At 45.3% G+C, this 12,965-nt stretch overlaps 1 protein-coding gene across 2 annotated transcripts in view; it reads right to left on the bottom strand.

The window, feature by feature from the left end:
• LOC311239605 (ephrin type-B receptor 1) overlaps nt 1–12,965 on the bottom strand; it is a 99,414-nt gene that overhangs the window by 64,815 nt on the left and 21,634 nt on the right. For both annotated transcript variants that reach the window (XM_084327975.1, XM_084327976.1), the window contains exon 4: nt 9,392–9,456. In XM_084327975.1, coding sequence (XP_084184101.1) covers nt 9,392–9,456 — 65 coding nt within the window. The remainder of the gene's footprint in view (nt 1–9,391; nt 9,457–12,965) is intronic.

The following is a 12,965-nucleotide window of genomic DNA, read 5'->3' as shown; positions in this document are numbered from 1 at the left end:
ATGGAGATATGTCCCCACTGACAAAAACCCAGCAGATCACGCTTCCAGAGGCCTCACTGTCAGTGAGCTGATCTCATCGAACTGGTTCCAGGGGCCTGCGTTTTTATGGGAAAGGGAAATCAGCCTCTCGGAAGAGGTGGTCACAGAGCTGCCAGTAGGAGACCCGGAAGTGAAGGGAGCTCAGACACTGAACACAGAAACTACAGAGCAATACTCCCTGGCAGATCGGCTGTCAGTGCTCTCATCCTGGCCTCGGGCCGTTCGAGCAGTAGCTCGTATCCTGCGACGAATCAACAAAGAGAAGTCTAATGGTCTCTCCACAGTAATGGAACGAGAGGACGCGGAGCGCCTCATAATCAAAGACCTACAAGGACAAACATATCCAGAGGAACTGAAGTTACTGAAGAAAGGCTCTCGGCTGCCACTCCATAACAAGTTGCATCGCCTTAACCCCTTTCTAGACAAGGATGGTGTGATCAAGGTGGGAGGAAGGCTCTGTGATTCCAATCTCCCCCATGCAGTCAAACACCCTGCGATCATTCCGAAGGAACATCACATCACGAAGATGATCATCACCCACTGCCATGAAAAGGCTAAACATCAAGGTAAAGGAATGACCATAAACGAGATCAGATCAAAGGGCTACTGGATCTTAGGGATTGGTCGGGTTGTGGCATCTCATCTCCGTCAATGTGTGACCTGCAGAAAGCTCAGGAGACACACAGAAGAACAAAAGATGGCAGATCTCCCTCCAGAGCGTGTGGAGCCATCTCCGCCATTTACATACTGTGGAATGGACTGCTTTGGACCCTTCTATACCAAACGCAAAAGATATGGCTCTCTCTTCACCTGCTTCTCCTCCAGAGCCATCCATATTGAAATGCTGGAGGACATGTCAACCGACTCATTCATAAATGGAATGCGCTGCTTCATTGCCATACGTGGTGCAGTGCGTCAGATCAAATCTGATCAAGGAAGCAACTTCCTCTGAGCCAAAAACGAACTGAAGGAAGCTCTTAAAGAAGTCGATAGTGACAAACTGGCTACCTTTCTCTCTGAGAATCAGTGCGACTTCATCATGAATGCTCCAGATTCAAGCCATGTTGGCGGAGTGTGGGAGCGTCAGATCAGGACGCGTGAATATTAAAGGCAACCAACTTGTGTTCGGCTTTTCTCTGATTGGCCGCGCCCCCACGCGCAGGCAAGCGCAGTCGTCTCACGTCCCAAATGAAATCCAAGGAGCGCAAGCGAGCGGCAGCGAGGGCAACCAACTTGTGGCTGCTGTTCCAACGCACTTGTGTTGGGCTGCGGTAGCAGTGGAGCGCTATGAAATGCGCTGAACTAGAAAGCGTAACGTTATTATGTTTCGCGTTTTTAACAACCAACTACCAGATTCACTCGTGTATAAACAAAGCCCATACAGTTATGAAATGCGCTGAACTAGAAAGCGTAACGTTATTATGTTTCGCGTTCCATTGATTAACGCCATTACCTGCTGTGCTGTAGGAAGCAGAGGTACAGTAAGTTACAGTAGGTGTAGGTTACATGTTTAATCAAAGCCCATACAATTTTTTAGATGAATGATTGTGGATATAATATAGAAAACACATCATTATGATATTGTCAGAGGGAGAGGCGTGACTTCGCGACAGCCATATTAGACACTCACTGTACATAAGTGTGGAACTGTAACGTTATATGTTATTTCGCCCGTGGAGGCTGCTGAGCCTGAAGCGCCAGCGGGGCGACGCGGTGGTTTATCCCCGGCTTTCGTGCGCCGCCGCCGGCTTGATACAGCTTCAGCAGCAGCAGCGGCGGTGCTCTGTTGTAGGAAGCCCTTCAATGACAGCGGCGCGCTCTCATATTTTGCGAATGCATAAACTATATCTTAAATTATGGCTATGTGTCTAATATGGCTGTCGCTTATCAATGACTTCGCAATAGCCATATTAGACACATCGCCATAATTTAAGATATAGTTTATGCATTCGCAAATATGAGAGCTCTGTCATTGAAGTGGGTGGTGGCAGCAGCATTACTAACAGTAGCGATTTTTATTGTTTTGTCATGACCAAACATAATCCCAACATAGATAGGAGGTGTACTGTATGTCAAATGTCGGTCATGTGGTGGAAGAGTTTAGTACAGTCACACAACAGAACACCGCTGTAGTACAGTCACACAACAGAACACCGCTGGTTCGACCAGCGCTTCTGCCGCGCCGCAAGGGCGTGTGCTAGTGGATTGATTGATTGGCCGTGTGGCCAATCAGAGAAACGCTGAACAAAAGCTGAACACAAGTTGGTTGCCTTTAATATTCATGCGATCAGGACAGTCAGAAGTATCCTCAATTCGACCCTCTCACTCTCTTTTGGAAGATTGGATGATGCATCCCTCCGAGTATTCTTCTACGAAGCAATGGCAATAGTTAACAGTCGCCCTCTCACTGTTGACAACCTCAACGATCCCAACAGTCTTGAGCCACTTACCCCTAACCACCTACTTACCATGAAGTCCACCCTAGCTCTACCCCCCCCCGGCAAGTTCATTAGAGAAGACATGTATGCTAGAAAAAGGTGGCGGCATGTACAGTACTTAGCTGAACAGTTTTGGGGCCGCTGGCGTAAAGAGTATCTAAACAACATCGCCATCAGGCAACGCTGGCACACGCCAAAGAGAAACCTAGGTGACATAGTGATGATGAAAGATGATGATCTGCCGAGAAATGAATGGAGATTAGGTAGAGTTTCTAAAACTATAGTGGATAGAGATGGTCTGGTTAGGAGAGTGACAATATGTCTAGGTGACAGGAAACTGGGAAAGAAGGGTGAACGTCTCACTAAGCAGTCAGTTCTTGAAAGACCAGTTCAGAAGCTGGTCTTATTACTAGATAAGTGACTAGATGTTTACTAAGTAAGGCACCCTTGCATCTCTTAAGGATGTATTTGATTTGATTTGTTTGAAGTGTTTGACAAAACTTTAATACCATAACTTTTGGTATTGCTTATGGTTTATTGAGAAATCATTGTGTTTGCTTATGCCTGGTTTCATACAATATTTGAAACAACAATGATTTGATGGGAGTGTAAAGAACCAAATTCCTCTGTTTATAACGTTAGACTTGATTTTTCCTGGAATTGTTTTTTGCTGTCCTTTATTTTGAAATGCTGTCTTTTATTTTTGAAGATACTGGTGGTCCCGCTCGCGCTGTGGCTACCTTGCGTAACAACGACTTCCGGTTAACGTACAGGTTCAGAAAAATGGTTCACGGGAGAGTACTAATGTAAATAACGGGGATCTCACTCTCATTAATATAACTGTTCGGGAAGGAAACCCCCCTTTTTACCTTGTTTAGCACCTAGCTGGAAGGCGAAGAGGTATGTGTTCATTTATGGATTGTGTTATTTGTGGTATATTGGCAATCTTCATATTTTATGTATTGAGCTGAACTAGCTAAGATGCTAGCCGGTGCTACTCCTGTCTGTTTCCACTTTCAGCTCTTACGGTGTCAAATGGTGAAACTGTCAATAAATGGTTGGCATACCGCACCATAGCCATCAGTCTCACGGAGTTCATTTTGTCTGAAGTAAAGTCCAGCTTGGGAAATGCTACAGCGCTATATAAACATGTTTCCATCTCAAGGTCCAATATATACACTCTAATCTATTCTGCTGCTTTGCGGATATAATGAGATGAGCTTCGCTCATAAACACAAACTAATTAAGCAACGTTTGATGTGAGAAAATCATTCATCGGAAGCACTCTGAGACTTATTAGTGGTAAAATTATAGAGAGTAGAAATCACTCGTCGACCTACAAATCATATGGGATTAGCAGTCATATTGGTAAAGACAGTAAAATGTTAATATGGGTTTATCAGGCGTGCAATGCCTCTCCGTGTACATGGACGTTTGATCAGGAAAAAGGCTTCAGCATATAAAAAGATGAAATCCCGAATACATTTTTGCCCCATGATAAAACAAACCTGCCCGCTGATTGCCAGCTCTGCTTGAGCTTGAACCAATTTACAGTATTTGCGGTTCATTGCCATACAGTATTCTCTCTACTGTATGTAGAGTTCACAGGGACAGTGCCAGAATATGAATGCATGCAAGTGATGACCAAAAATAGCATAACCATATCTGGCAGCTGACCAAAACCAGATCTGGTAACCATGGGCGCTCGATAGGTGTGAAACAGCAGCTGGAACAACACAAGCGTCAGAGTGTACCGAGACACGTGTGGCTAGAGGACGAGCGTCAGAGTGTACCGAGACACGTGTGGCTAGAGGACGAGCGTCAGAGTGTACCGAGACACGTGTGGCTAGAGGACGAGCGTCAGAGTGTACCGAGACACGTGTCGATAGAGGACGAGCGTCAGAGTGTACCGAGACACGTGTGGCTAGAGGACGAGCGTCAGAGTGTACCGAGACACGTGTGGCTAGAGGACGAGCGTCAGAGTGTACCGAGACACGTGTGGCTAGAGGACGAGCGTCAGAGTGTACCGAGACACGTGTGGATAGAGGACGAGCGTCAGAGTGTACCGAGACACGTGTGGCTAGAGGACGAGCGTCAGAGTGTACCGAGACACGTGTGGATAGAGGACGAGCGTCAGAGTGTACCGAGACACGTGTGGCTAGAGGACGAGCGTCAGAGTGTACCGAGACACGTGTGGCTAGAGGACCAGCGTCAGAGTGTACCGAGACACGTGTGGCTAGAGGACGAGCGTCAGAGTGTACCGAGACACGTGTGGATAGAGGACGAGCGTCAGAGTGTACCGAGACACGTGTGGATAGAGGACGAGCGTCAGAGTGTACCGAGACACGTGTGGATAGAGGACGAGCGTCAGAGTGTACCGAGACACGTGTGGCTAGAGGACGAGCGTCAGAGTGTACCGAGACACGTGTGGCTAGAGGACGAGCGTCAGAGTGTACCGAGACACGTGTGGCTAGAGGGTGGGATGGTGGGAATCACATGGAGAGATGAATTGAATTCATTTTACGATGAATTGAAAATGGGGGACCCTGATGTAAACAAGACGAAAGTCTTTCTCTGGTCTGCATCCCCTTAACAATTGTATGTATTGAGCTGTACTGTACTGTACCCATTCTGCAATCTGTTAATAAAGTTTTCAATCATTCAATCAATCAATCAATCAATCAGAGCACTGACCATATTCACATGGTGGCCATTTTTGTTTTTATGCCACGCTCAGGTTGTGAGGGTGAAAAGCCCCACCTAGAGGGTGAAAGGAATGACATATCAGCAAAATGGCCACCATGTGAACATGGTCAATGGTAGATGTGTGTGTAAGAGGGCATATGGATGTGAGTGACTGGATGTCAATCGATAATGACAACAGGTGCTGATGGAGTGTGTTGTAGATGTGTGTAGAGTGTGGAGGGGAGTGGAAGGGAATGGATGCATTATCGGGATACGTTGGCAATACCCACAGAGGCATGGGGGTGTGTGTGCATAATGCCTACAGTACGTGCCAATGGGTGCTGGTGATAATCAAGGCAGTACTAAGAGTGCAAATGTATTCTGAGGAGGCTAATTTCTCCAGTGAAGCAACAGTCAATGTTTGGATGGGAATGGTGTATGTTGAAATATCACAGTCTGTAAGTCTCCCCCTTCCCTCATCCATCTCCTTTCCTGATCAACCTCCACATCCCTCCTCTGCTGTAGGCATACCTCCACAGACCTCCTGCCAACCATATTCTCCTCTCCTCTGCTCACTATCAGTGTAGGGTCAGCCGAAGCTTAAAGATAAGTGTGTGGCAACAGCTGGACCACTAGCCAGCCGAATGTATTCTTCTTCTTCTGTGTTTCACCCAAAACAACTGGCAAAGTGGCCCTGCTATATTGTTGCCCTGAATACCATAATTACACAACACAACTGTCAGTCAAATCCTGAGAGAAAAGAAGAGACAAAGTGTATTGTGTGGCATTATGAGTGGTGGTGGTCGAGGGTTGAAGAAACAAGCCTCTGAATAGCAGCCGTTATCTTTTCTTTCAACCACCTCCTCCGCGTTGCTCGATTTGATGATCGGGGATGTTATCTTCTCCCTTTGTTTATTATTCCCACTTATGTTAATTGCATTTGGTTTTCTCAAAGATAGCCTGTGACAGAACTGCCTCTTCTGAGGGCTGCCACGGGGGAAAAGTTGGGGCCATTTTGTCTCGACGCCCGTGGGGCTTTTAATGAGCTTGTGGCTGCCACTGTAGCCGTGACAAAAAGTAGCTGTGTTGAAATGCTTTGCTGTGTCAGGCTCGACAAAACTCTATCCCCTCGAGTGAACCCCTTCTCAGACTGCTAGGTAGGCAGTACAGAGGGCATTTCTTTGCGGCACAGAACTCATACACACTTACACACTCTTTGGTTTTGTGTGTATATGTGTGTCTGTGTGTGTTTGTGTGTGTGTGTGTGCGTGCGTGTGTGCATGCGTGTGTGTGTGTGTGTGTGTGTATCATGTGTATGTGTGTGTCCCTCTTGGCTATTTCCCCTCTGTCAGTCAGTGACCAGAGCGTATTAAGACCACAGCTCAATCATGGCTAAGTCCAGGCCCTGAGAGATGACTGTCAATCAATGTCTGTGGAAACACGAAGGGAAATGTATGTTTACACCAACAGTTATCCCACCAGACAGAATATTGCTCTCCTCTTTAGCCAACACCCAGTTTGTGGTCATGCTAAATATGACCGAATGCTACATCGACATGAAAGCAGAAGAGGAGCTGAATTAAGAGGAACTGGAAGTAGCTACTATTCTCAATAAAAAAAAAATGTCAATGCAGAAGTAGCCCTTAACTCATTCAGCGCCATCGCTTAATGAGCCAGGGGACGCTAAAACGCCATCGCTTTAATCAATGGGGAGACTGCAAGATTTGTGAGTGCTTAAAATATATCTTATATTATAGCTATGGGTCTAATACACCCGTCGATTGTCAGTGAGTTGTTTCCAGTCAACATGCACAAAACAGATTGTTTTTTCATCCGTACATTTCCGTTTTATACCGTTTTTAATATGAGTATAGTTTTGGCGATTCTTAGTAATCGCAGGAAAAGACGCGATAATAGCGTTTTAGTGGAATACACTAAACACGTTGTCATTTTTCACATTATCGAATCTTCCTGAAATCAACGCTAGATTATAATTTGTATCCTTCCTTGTGCATACATGAAACGGCCCTCGTAGCGCGGCGCTCCCCCCGCCACCCCCTGCACTCAACGGTAAACAGCCACACACACACACAGACAGCTTCGATTGCGGTAGAAAGAAATATCAGATCAAGGCAAGATTTTAGCATTGCAGATGTAACGTTGTAAACGCTAGTCCTGCCGGAGTATTTAAACCCCGCCCGCACGGCTCAGATCCGCCCAGAAAATAAACTACACCATTTCTAATAGAGTGCAATACCGTCTGGAAGGCGTAGGCGGCAGTATTTGCCCTTTTGCGAGCTCAGACCCATTCCCAATGATAACATCAGGCTGGATGGATGAAAAATGTATGGATATAGCTAATAAAAGAAATAGCAATTAAAACCAGAGTTTTCTCGTGATTGGCACTGAACGGTTGGCGAGTTAACCCGACTTTTCTCGTGACTGGCGCTGGATGAGTTAAATGTGCACTATGTGGATTGGGAAGATAACTTATATAAGATAACGTATATAAGATAACTTTATAATTCCAGAGCCTGTAATTAATTTACAAAATGTATTTACTCATGTCAATCATAAATTAAAAAATAATTATTTTGAGGCACTGTGAACCAAAGGTAAGTCCAGAAGACACTTCTTTGAATGATATGATATGATGGTGATACATTTATTTATATTGTGCCCCTCAACCAATAGTTACATCGGCCCGGGGCGCAGCCCGGGAAAGAAAGAAAAACAGAAAGACAGGAACAATACGAAAACAAACAAAAAATACATGCAGGCCAACATAGCAGATAGAAAAACGGACAGACACCAGTCATTAATACACCAGTCATACAATACAATACAAAAACTAGCCCATGGATTTTTTATGGCGAAAAGGTGGGTTTTGAGCATGGCCTTAAAAGTCCGTAGAGTGCTTGCAGATTTTAAGTTGAGTGGGAACTTGTTCCAGAGTGTCGGTGCTGCGACTGCCCGGTTTCCCTCCGTCACCAGTCTTGTGTGGGATCTGTTTGTAAAACTAACTCTGCCTGCAGTGACTGTGACACAGTAGCGCTCGAGCTTCAAAGAGAAGTCCAGGGACCCAATTTGCCTCAGAGGACAGTGTTTGTTTATTCAGTTATAAAAATGTACCATATTTTTTTCTATGTTTTAGATTACTTTTAGCAATATTCCATAGGGCTGTTTATCACTTAGTCTTGCATTATTATTTTCTCTCTCTACATATAACTAGATTTAAAGAGGTCTTTCTGTCTGATTGCATTAATTTAATAAGGGTAAGCGTCAACAGACAGATTTGTTGGGCGGTCAGGTGACGTAGCGGAGATTGTGCTCGTCACCAATGCAAGAGGCTGCGGTCTCGACTCCCGGAGAGTCAGCATTGCCTTGGCTCGGGCTGATCGCTATACTAACTCGTTTGGCTGAGTTAGGGGGAGGGGAGCCGTGGGTGGGTCCTGGGCGTTGTGGACAGCGACCCCTACAGTTCGGTCGGGGAGCCTGCTCAGCGAGGGTAGGATCTGGAGAGAGGTAGTGCGACCTTCCACACGTTACACTCTCCCGGTGAGAATCTGCGCGGCCAGGCTGGCTGCCGGCTGGCTGCACATGCGTTGGAGGAAAGCATGAGACAGTCTCCGGCCTCTCGGACCAACAGTAGGGGGGGTGATGCGCAACAACAAGGAAGGGGGTTGGGTATTGGCATAACGACTAACAGTGGGATGGGAGAAAAATCGGAAAAAGAAGGGGGGAAAAGATTTAAAAAAAAAAAAAAAAAAAAAAACAGACAGACAGATTTGTTAGAGATTTGTTGATTCAACCGACTATTCAGTTAGTGTTATGGTTATTAGTCGACTGAGGATTAGGACAGTCCTACTATAGACCAGTGGTTCTCAAACATTTTCCCTAAAAGTCTATTCAAGACCCCACACAACTGTAAGTCAAGCATAGACACAAATACTTATCTCTAATGATGACTAATAATTGGAGGAGGGCTTTAGACTTCAAATATTCATTACTCCACAGGGAAAAAACATATATTCCAATGAATATAAATATGATGGTTGCATTTGTACATGTTTTTCCAACTGCCCCCAGAATCATCATGCGACCATCCTGGGAGGTCACGGCCCCCAGGTTGAGAACCACCGTTAGGCCGCTAGACCATCGTGCTCTGGCACAGCGGGGATGGATCACCACCTGCCAGGTAGAGGGGTTTGTTACGTGATAAGACTCACCTCGTCCTGTGCTGTAGTGTTGCAGCTTGTCGCTGTACACTGCCTCCTTAGTGTAAGCCCTCTTCCTGAGGGAGGGGGAGGGAGAAATATAGATAGAGAGAGGAGAAAGAGAGAGATGGAAGAGAGAGGGATGTAGGAGAGAGGGGGGAGAGAGAAAGAGAGAGAGGAGAGAGATAATGAGAAATAGGAGAGATAAAGACAGAGGGAGAGAGAAAGAGAGAGAAAGACAGATAATGAAAAATAGGAGAGAGAGAGAGAGAGAGAGAGAGAGAGAGAGAGAGAGAGAGAGAGAGAGAGAGAGAGAGAGAGAGAGAGAGAGAGAGATGACAGGATGAAAGGAAGTGTAAAAGAGGGCTAATTACTGTCTGTGTCTCAGAGAAGCACAACCTGGCTGAAATTGAATCAGCTATGGAGGGTTAAGGGTGGCAAATGAAGTTTATGAAAATGAGCTGGATTTTAATTAGACCTTGATAGGATCCCTGTGCTTTTCATCCGTCTCTTCCGCCTCGGCATCAAAAGAGAAGCCTGGGCTCGTTTGATGAGCACTTTGCTCAAAAGTCGCGCGCGGCGGCACTGCAGCAAATTCCACGTTCATATTTTCTAAAGAGCAGGGGCGAGCTGGGAGAACGTCACAGTATGACGAACTGTTGGGGAGAATTCAATTGGTTTAAATTAGTGAAGAGGTCAAACCGGGTGGGAAACCTTTTGGCTCTTTGTGAAACTGAATATTCATGCGCAGGCTCATGTAGCAGCCGTGCTGACGTGGCTCCTGCTCTCATCAAGCCCACCGCGTCCTCCAGATAAGCTCGCAGTGCCACTGAAAGGCACTGATATGTCCCAAAGCACACGCCGCCGCAGAGCATCTTTATACACCTGACTGCTGGCAGATGTGAAGTCTAAATTATATGATGCAAATGCATTTCAACACACACACACACACACACACACACACACACACACACACACACACACACACACACACACACACACACACACACACACACACACACACACACACACACACACACACACACACACACACACACACACACACACACACCTTGATCTCACTTCAGTCATATTGATCTGCAAGTGAAAAATTACCATTTTACATCTTTGAAAAAGAAGAAAAAACATTTTCGGATAACTCTACAGTTACAGCCAGACCTTACAAAAAATAAATACCATGGTAGTTTGACCCGGAAAAAAATAAGGAATTACCATGATACTTTTTTTGGAAATACCATGATACTTTATTTTGTAATGGAGGTACAGTACCTGTAACTGAGGGGTACAATTCCCTGACTGTATTGAATAAGTATGGTATCATTAAACCACTACTGCGTTATGTACATTACTACTGGCCATACAGTACACAGGTATATGTGATGAACACACCCACAATAACACGGCTTCACAAGAAATACGGTTTAGAAGAATATTTATTAGCAGCACGAAGATTATCTTACATTACTTGTCAAGATTGAGAGTTGCGCTTGTAAGGCGAAGAATGTGCATGAATAGGTCAAGAGCGTAAGTCCATGAGCATATTACGCAGGAGATAATTAATACCACCTGTATCATAAGAATTATATATGGTACACTAGTAGATCAGCTGGAGATACTAAAGGGGTCCCTCCGGTTGTAAGCCAGCAGGGGAGAGGATTTGTCGGTAGCAGAAAGTCTGGGTCAACGAGGAATAAGGAGACTCCAGGTACAGGAGACAGTGCAATAATCCCTTGATCCGTAGACAAACAACAGCTATTCTCCGGTATGCAGTGCCGCATGGAGGAAAGCTAGCCAGCCTCAGAGTACTAGAGGCGGGCTCGACGGTGCTCCTCACAGGGTAAATCCCACACAACAGTGGGTGTAGACGATTCTCCGCTCCAACAGCTACAGGACCAAAGCAAATATAATCCAGCCGAAAAGGGCTCTGTAGTCGTCGGGTAGGTTATCCAGTGTACATATCCACACGGTTCTCGTCTAGGGCTCCTCGGATGACGGCACCAGGTTAAGCCGCCCAGCCTGGATAAGCACGCTAGCTCGGTACGAGGAAGCGTTGGTAATGCTGGTCACTGTAGAACGGTAGCCGCACGATACACTATACATAATAGACTATTACTTAAATAATAGAATAGGTCGAACTCGACGATCCAACGTTAAACTCTGACACTTCAGCTATCAATTTGCACGCGGTCTCAAGGCTCTATTTCGGGGCAAAACGGGCCCACTTCACAGCACGTTGTATCGTGGTGTGAGGCCTCAACTTATTGGGTAACTCTACTGCTGTATCCACCTGCAACGTATTTATACGTAAGGTGAACAATCTAGTACCAGCCTTATTTCTGTCTCGTATTCCTGCGCAGAACCGGGCATGTTCAGGCATGTCTCAGCGGTGACTTTGAACTAGACATTGGGGGGTATGGCTGTGGCGCCTAGGGGATCGCTTCCAATAGGAGAACGAATATTATGGTCTGTCCTGTACCAGGTAAAGGGATATTCCGTGTATATGTACAAAGAATATACAAGGGATATCAAACGATATACAAATACTATACAATATATCTCAAGTAATAAATATATATATTCGGTTTAATCTGACCCTTTGTAACAGTACCATACAATATATAATAGGCCACTCCATACTGTAAGTAGTGCTACACACGGTAACCCTCTGATCGGCAGTGTCTCTAAGAATTAGCTTCTGGACAAACAGCCTGTGGGTCAGGCTGTAAACACGGAGAGGGATTACAGTTTTTTATGACTGCTTTGATGCATTTTGCACATCAGAGTTTCAATGTGCAAAACTCTAAATGCAAATTGCCAAACTGACTTTCAAAATTCATACTCTAAGATATTAAATGCTATGCTTACATATAAAGTGCAAAACTGTTAATACAAAGTGCCAAACTCTAAATCATGTCTCAGAATACAGCCACCTAATACACAGGCAGATCACTAAATCAATTCAGCAGGTGTTTGTACTAATGTCTCATTACCTTCAACAACCTTGCCCAGGTGAGTAGCATTGCAATACGATTGATAATATCTTCACCACTACATAAAAGGCTGCTTATAAACCTGAAGAAAGGAGCAACATGGAGCAAGTTGGTGCAGCTGAGGTTGCCAACGAAAGACAGGGTCGTGGTCGGGGTCGTGGCCAAGGAGGCAGAAGAACATCTGCCTCAAATGAAATTATAACCACAATTGTTGACCACGTAATACAGTAAACCGAGGTCTAGCACTGGCTGAAGCTGGCAGGGTGGTGCAGCCAAACCTGAACAGGTCAACGGTGACATCCATTAGACGATTTTTTACAGTAAGAGAGATAATCGGTAAGTCAATATGTGTAATTTACTGTACAGTAGCTGTATATTGAAATTACAGTATGTGAAATTGATATTGTTGTCTGTTACAGTATATTTCATAAATATTAAAGGTGTGGGTGTGAATAGTTTTTGTAATTGTTATCTTTACTGTACATTAGACCTGAACGAGCACCACCAAGTGGAGGACGTGGCCGTCTTCTCTCTGTGCAGCAGGAGAGGGCACTTGTAGACATGGCGGTTTACTG

Source organism: Notolepis coatsorum (genome assembly GCF_963971535.1).
Source record: "Notolepis coatsorum genome assembly, chromosome: 13".
NCBI classification, from domain to species: Eukaryota; Metazoa; Chordata; class Actinopteri; order Aulopiformes; family Paralepididae; genus Notolepis; species Notolepis coatsorum.
The sequence above is the reverse complement of the archived record's forward strand: the minus strand, read 5'-3'. Positions and strand labels throughout refer to the sequence as shown.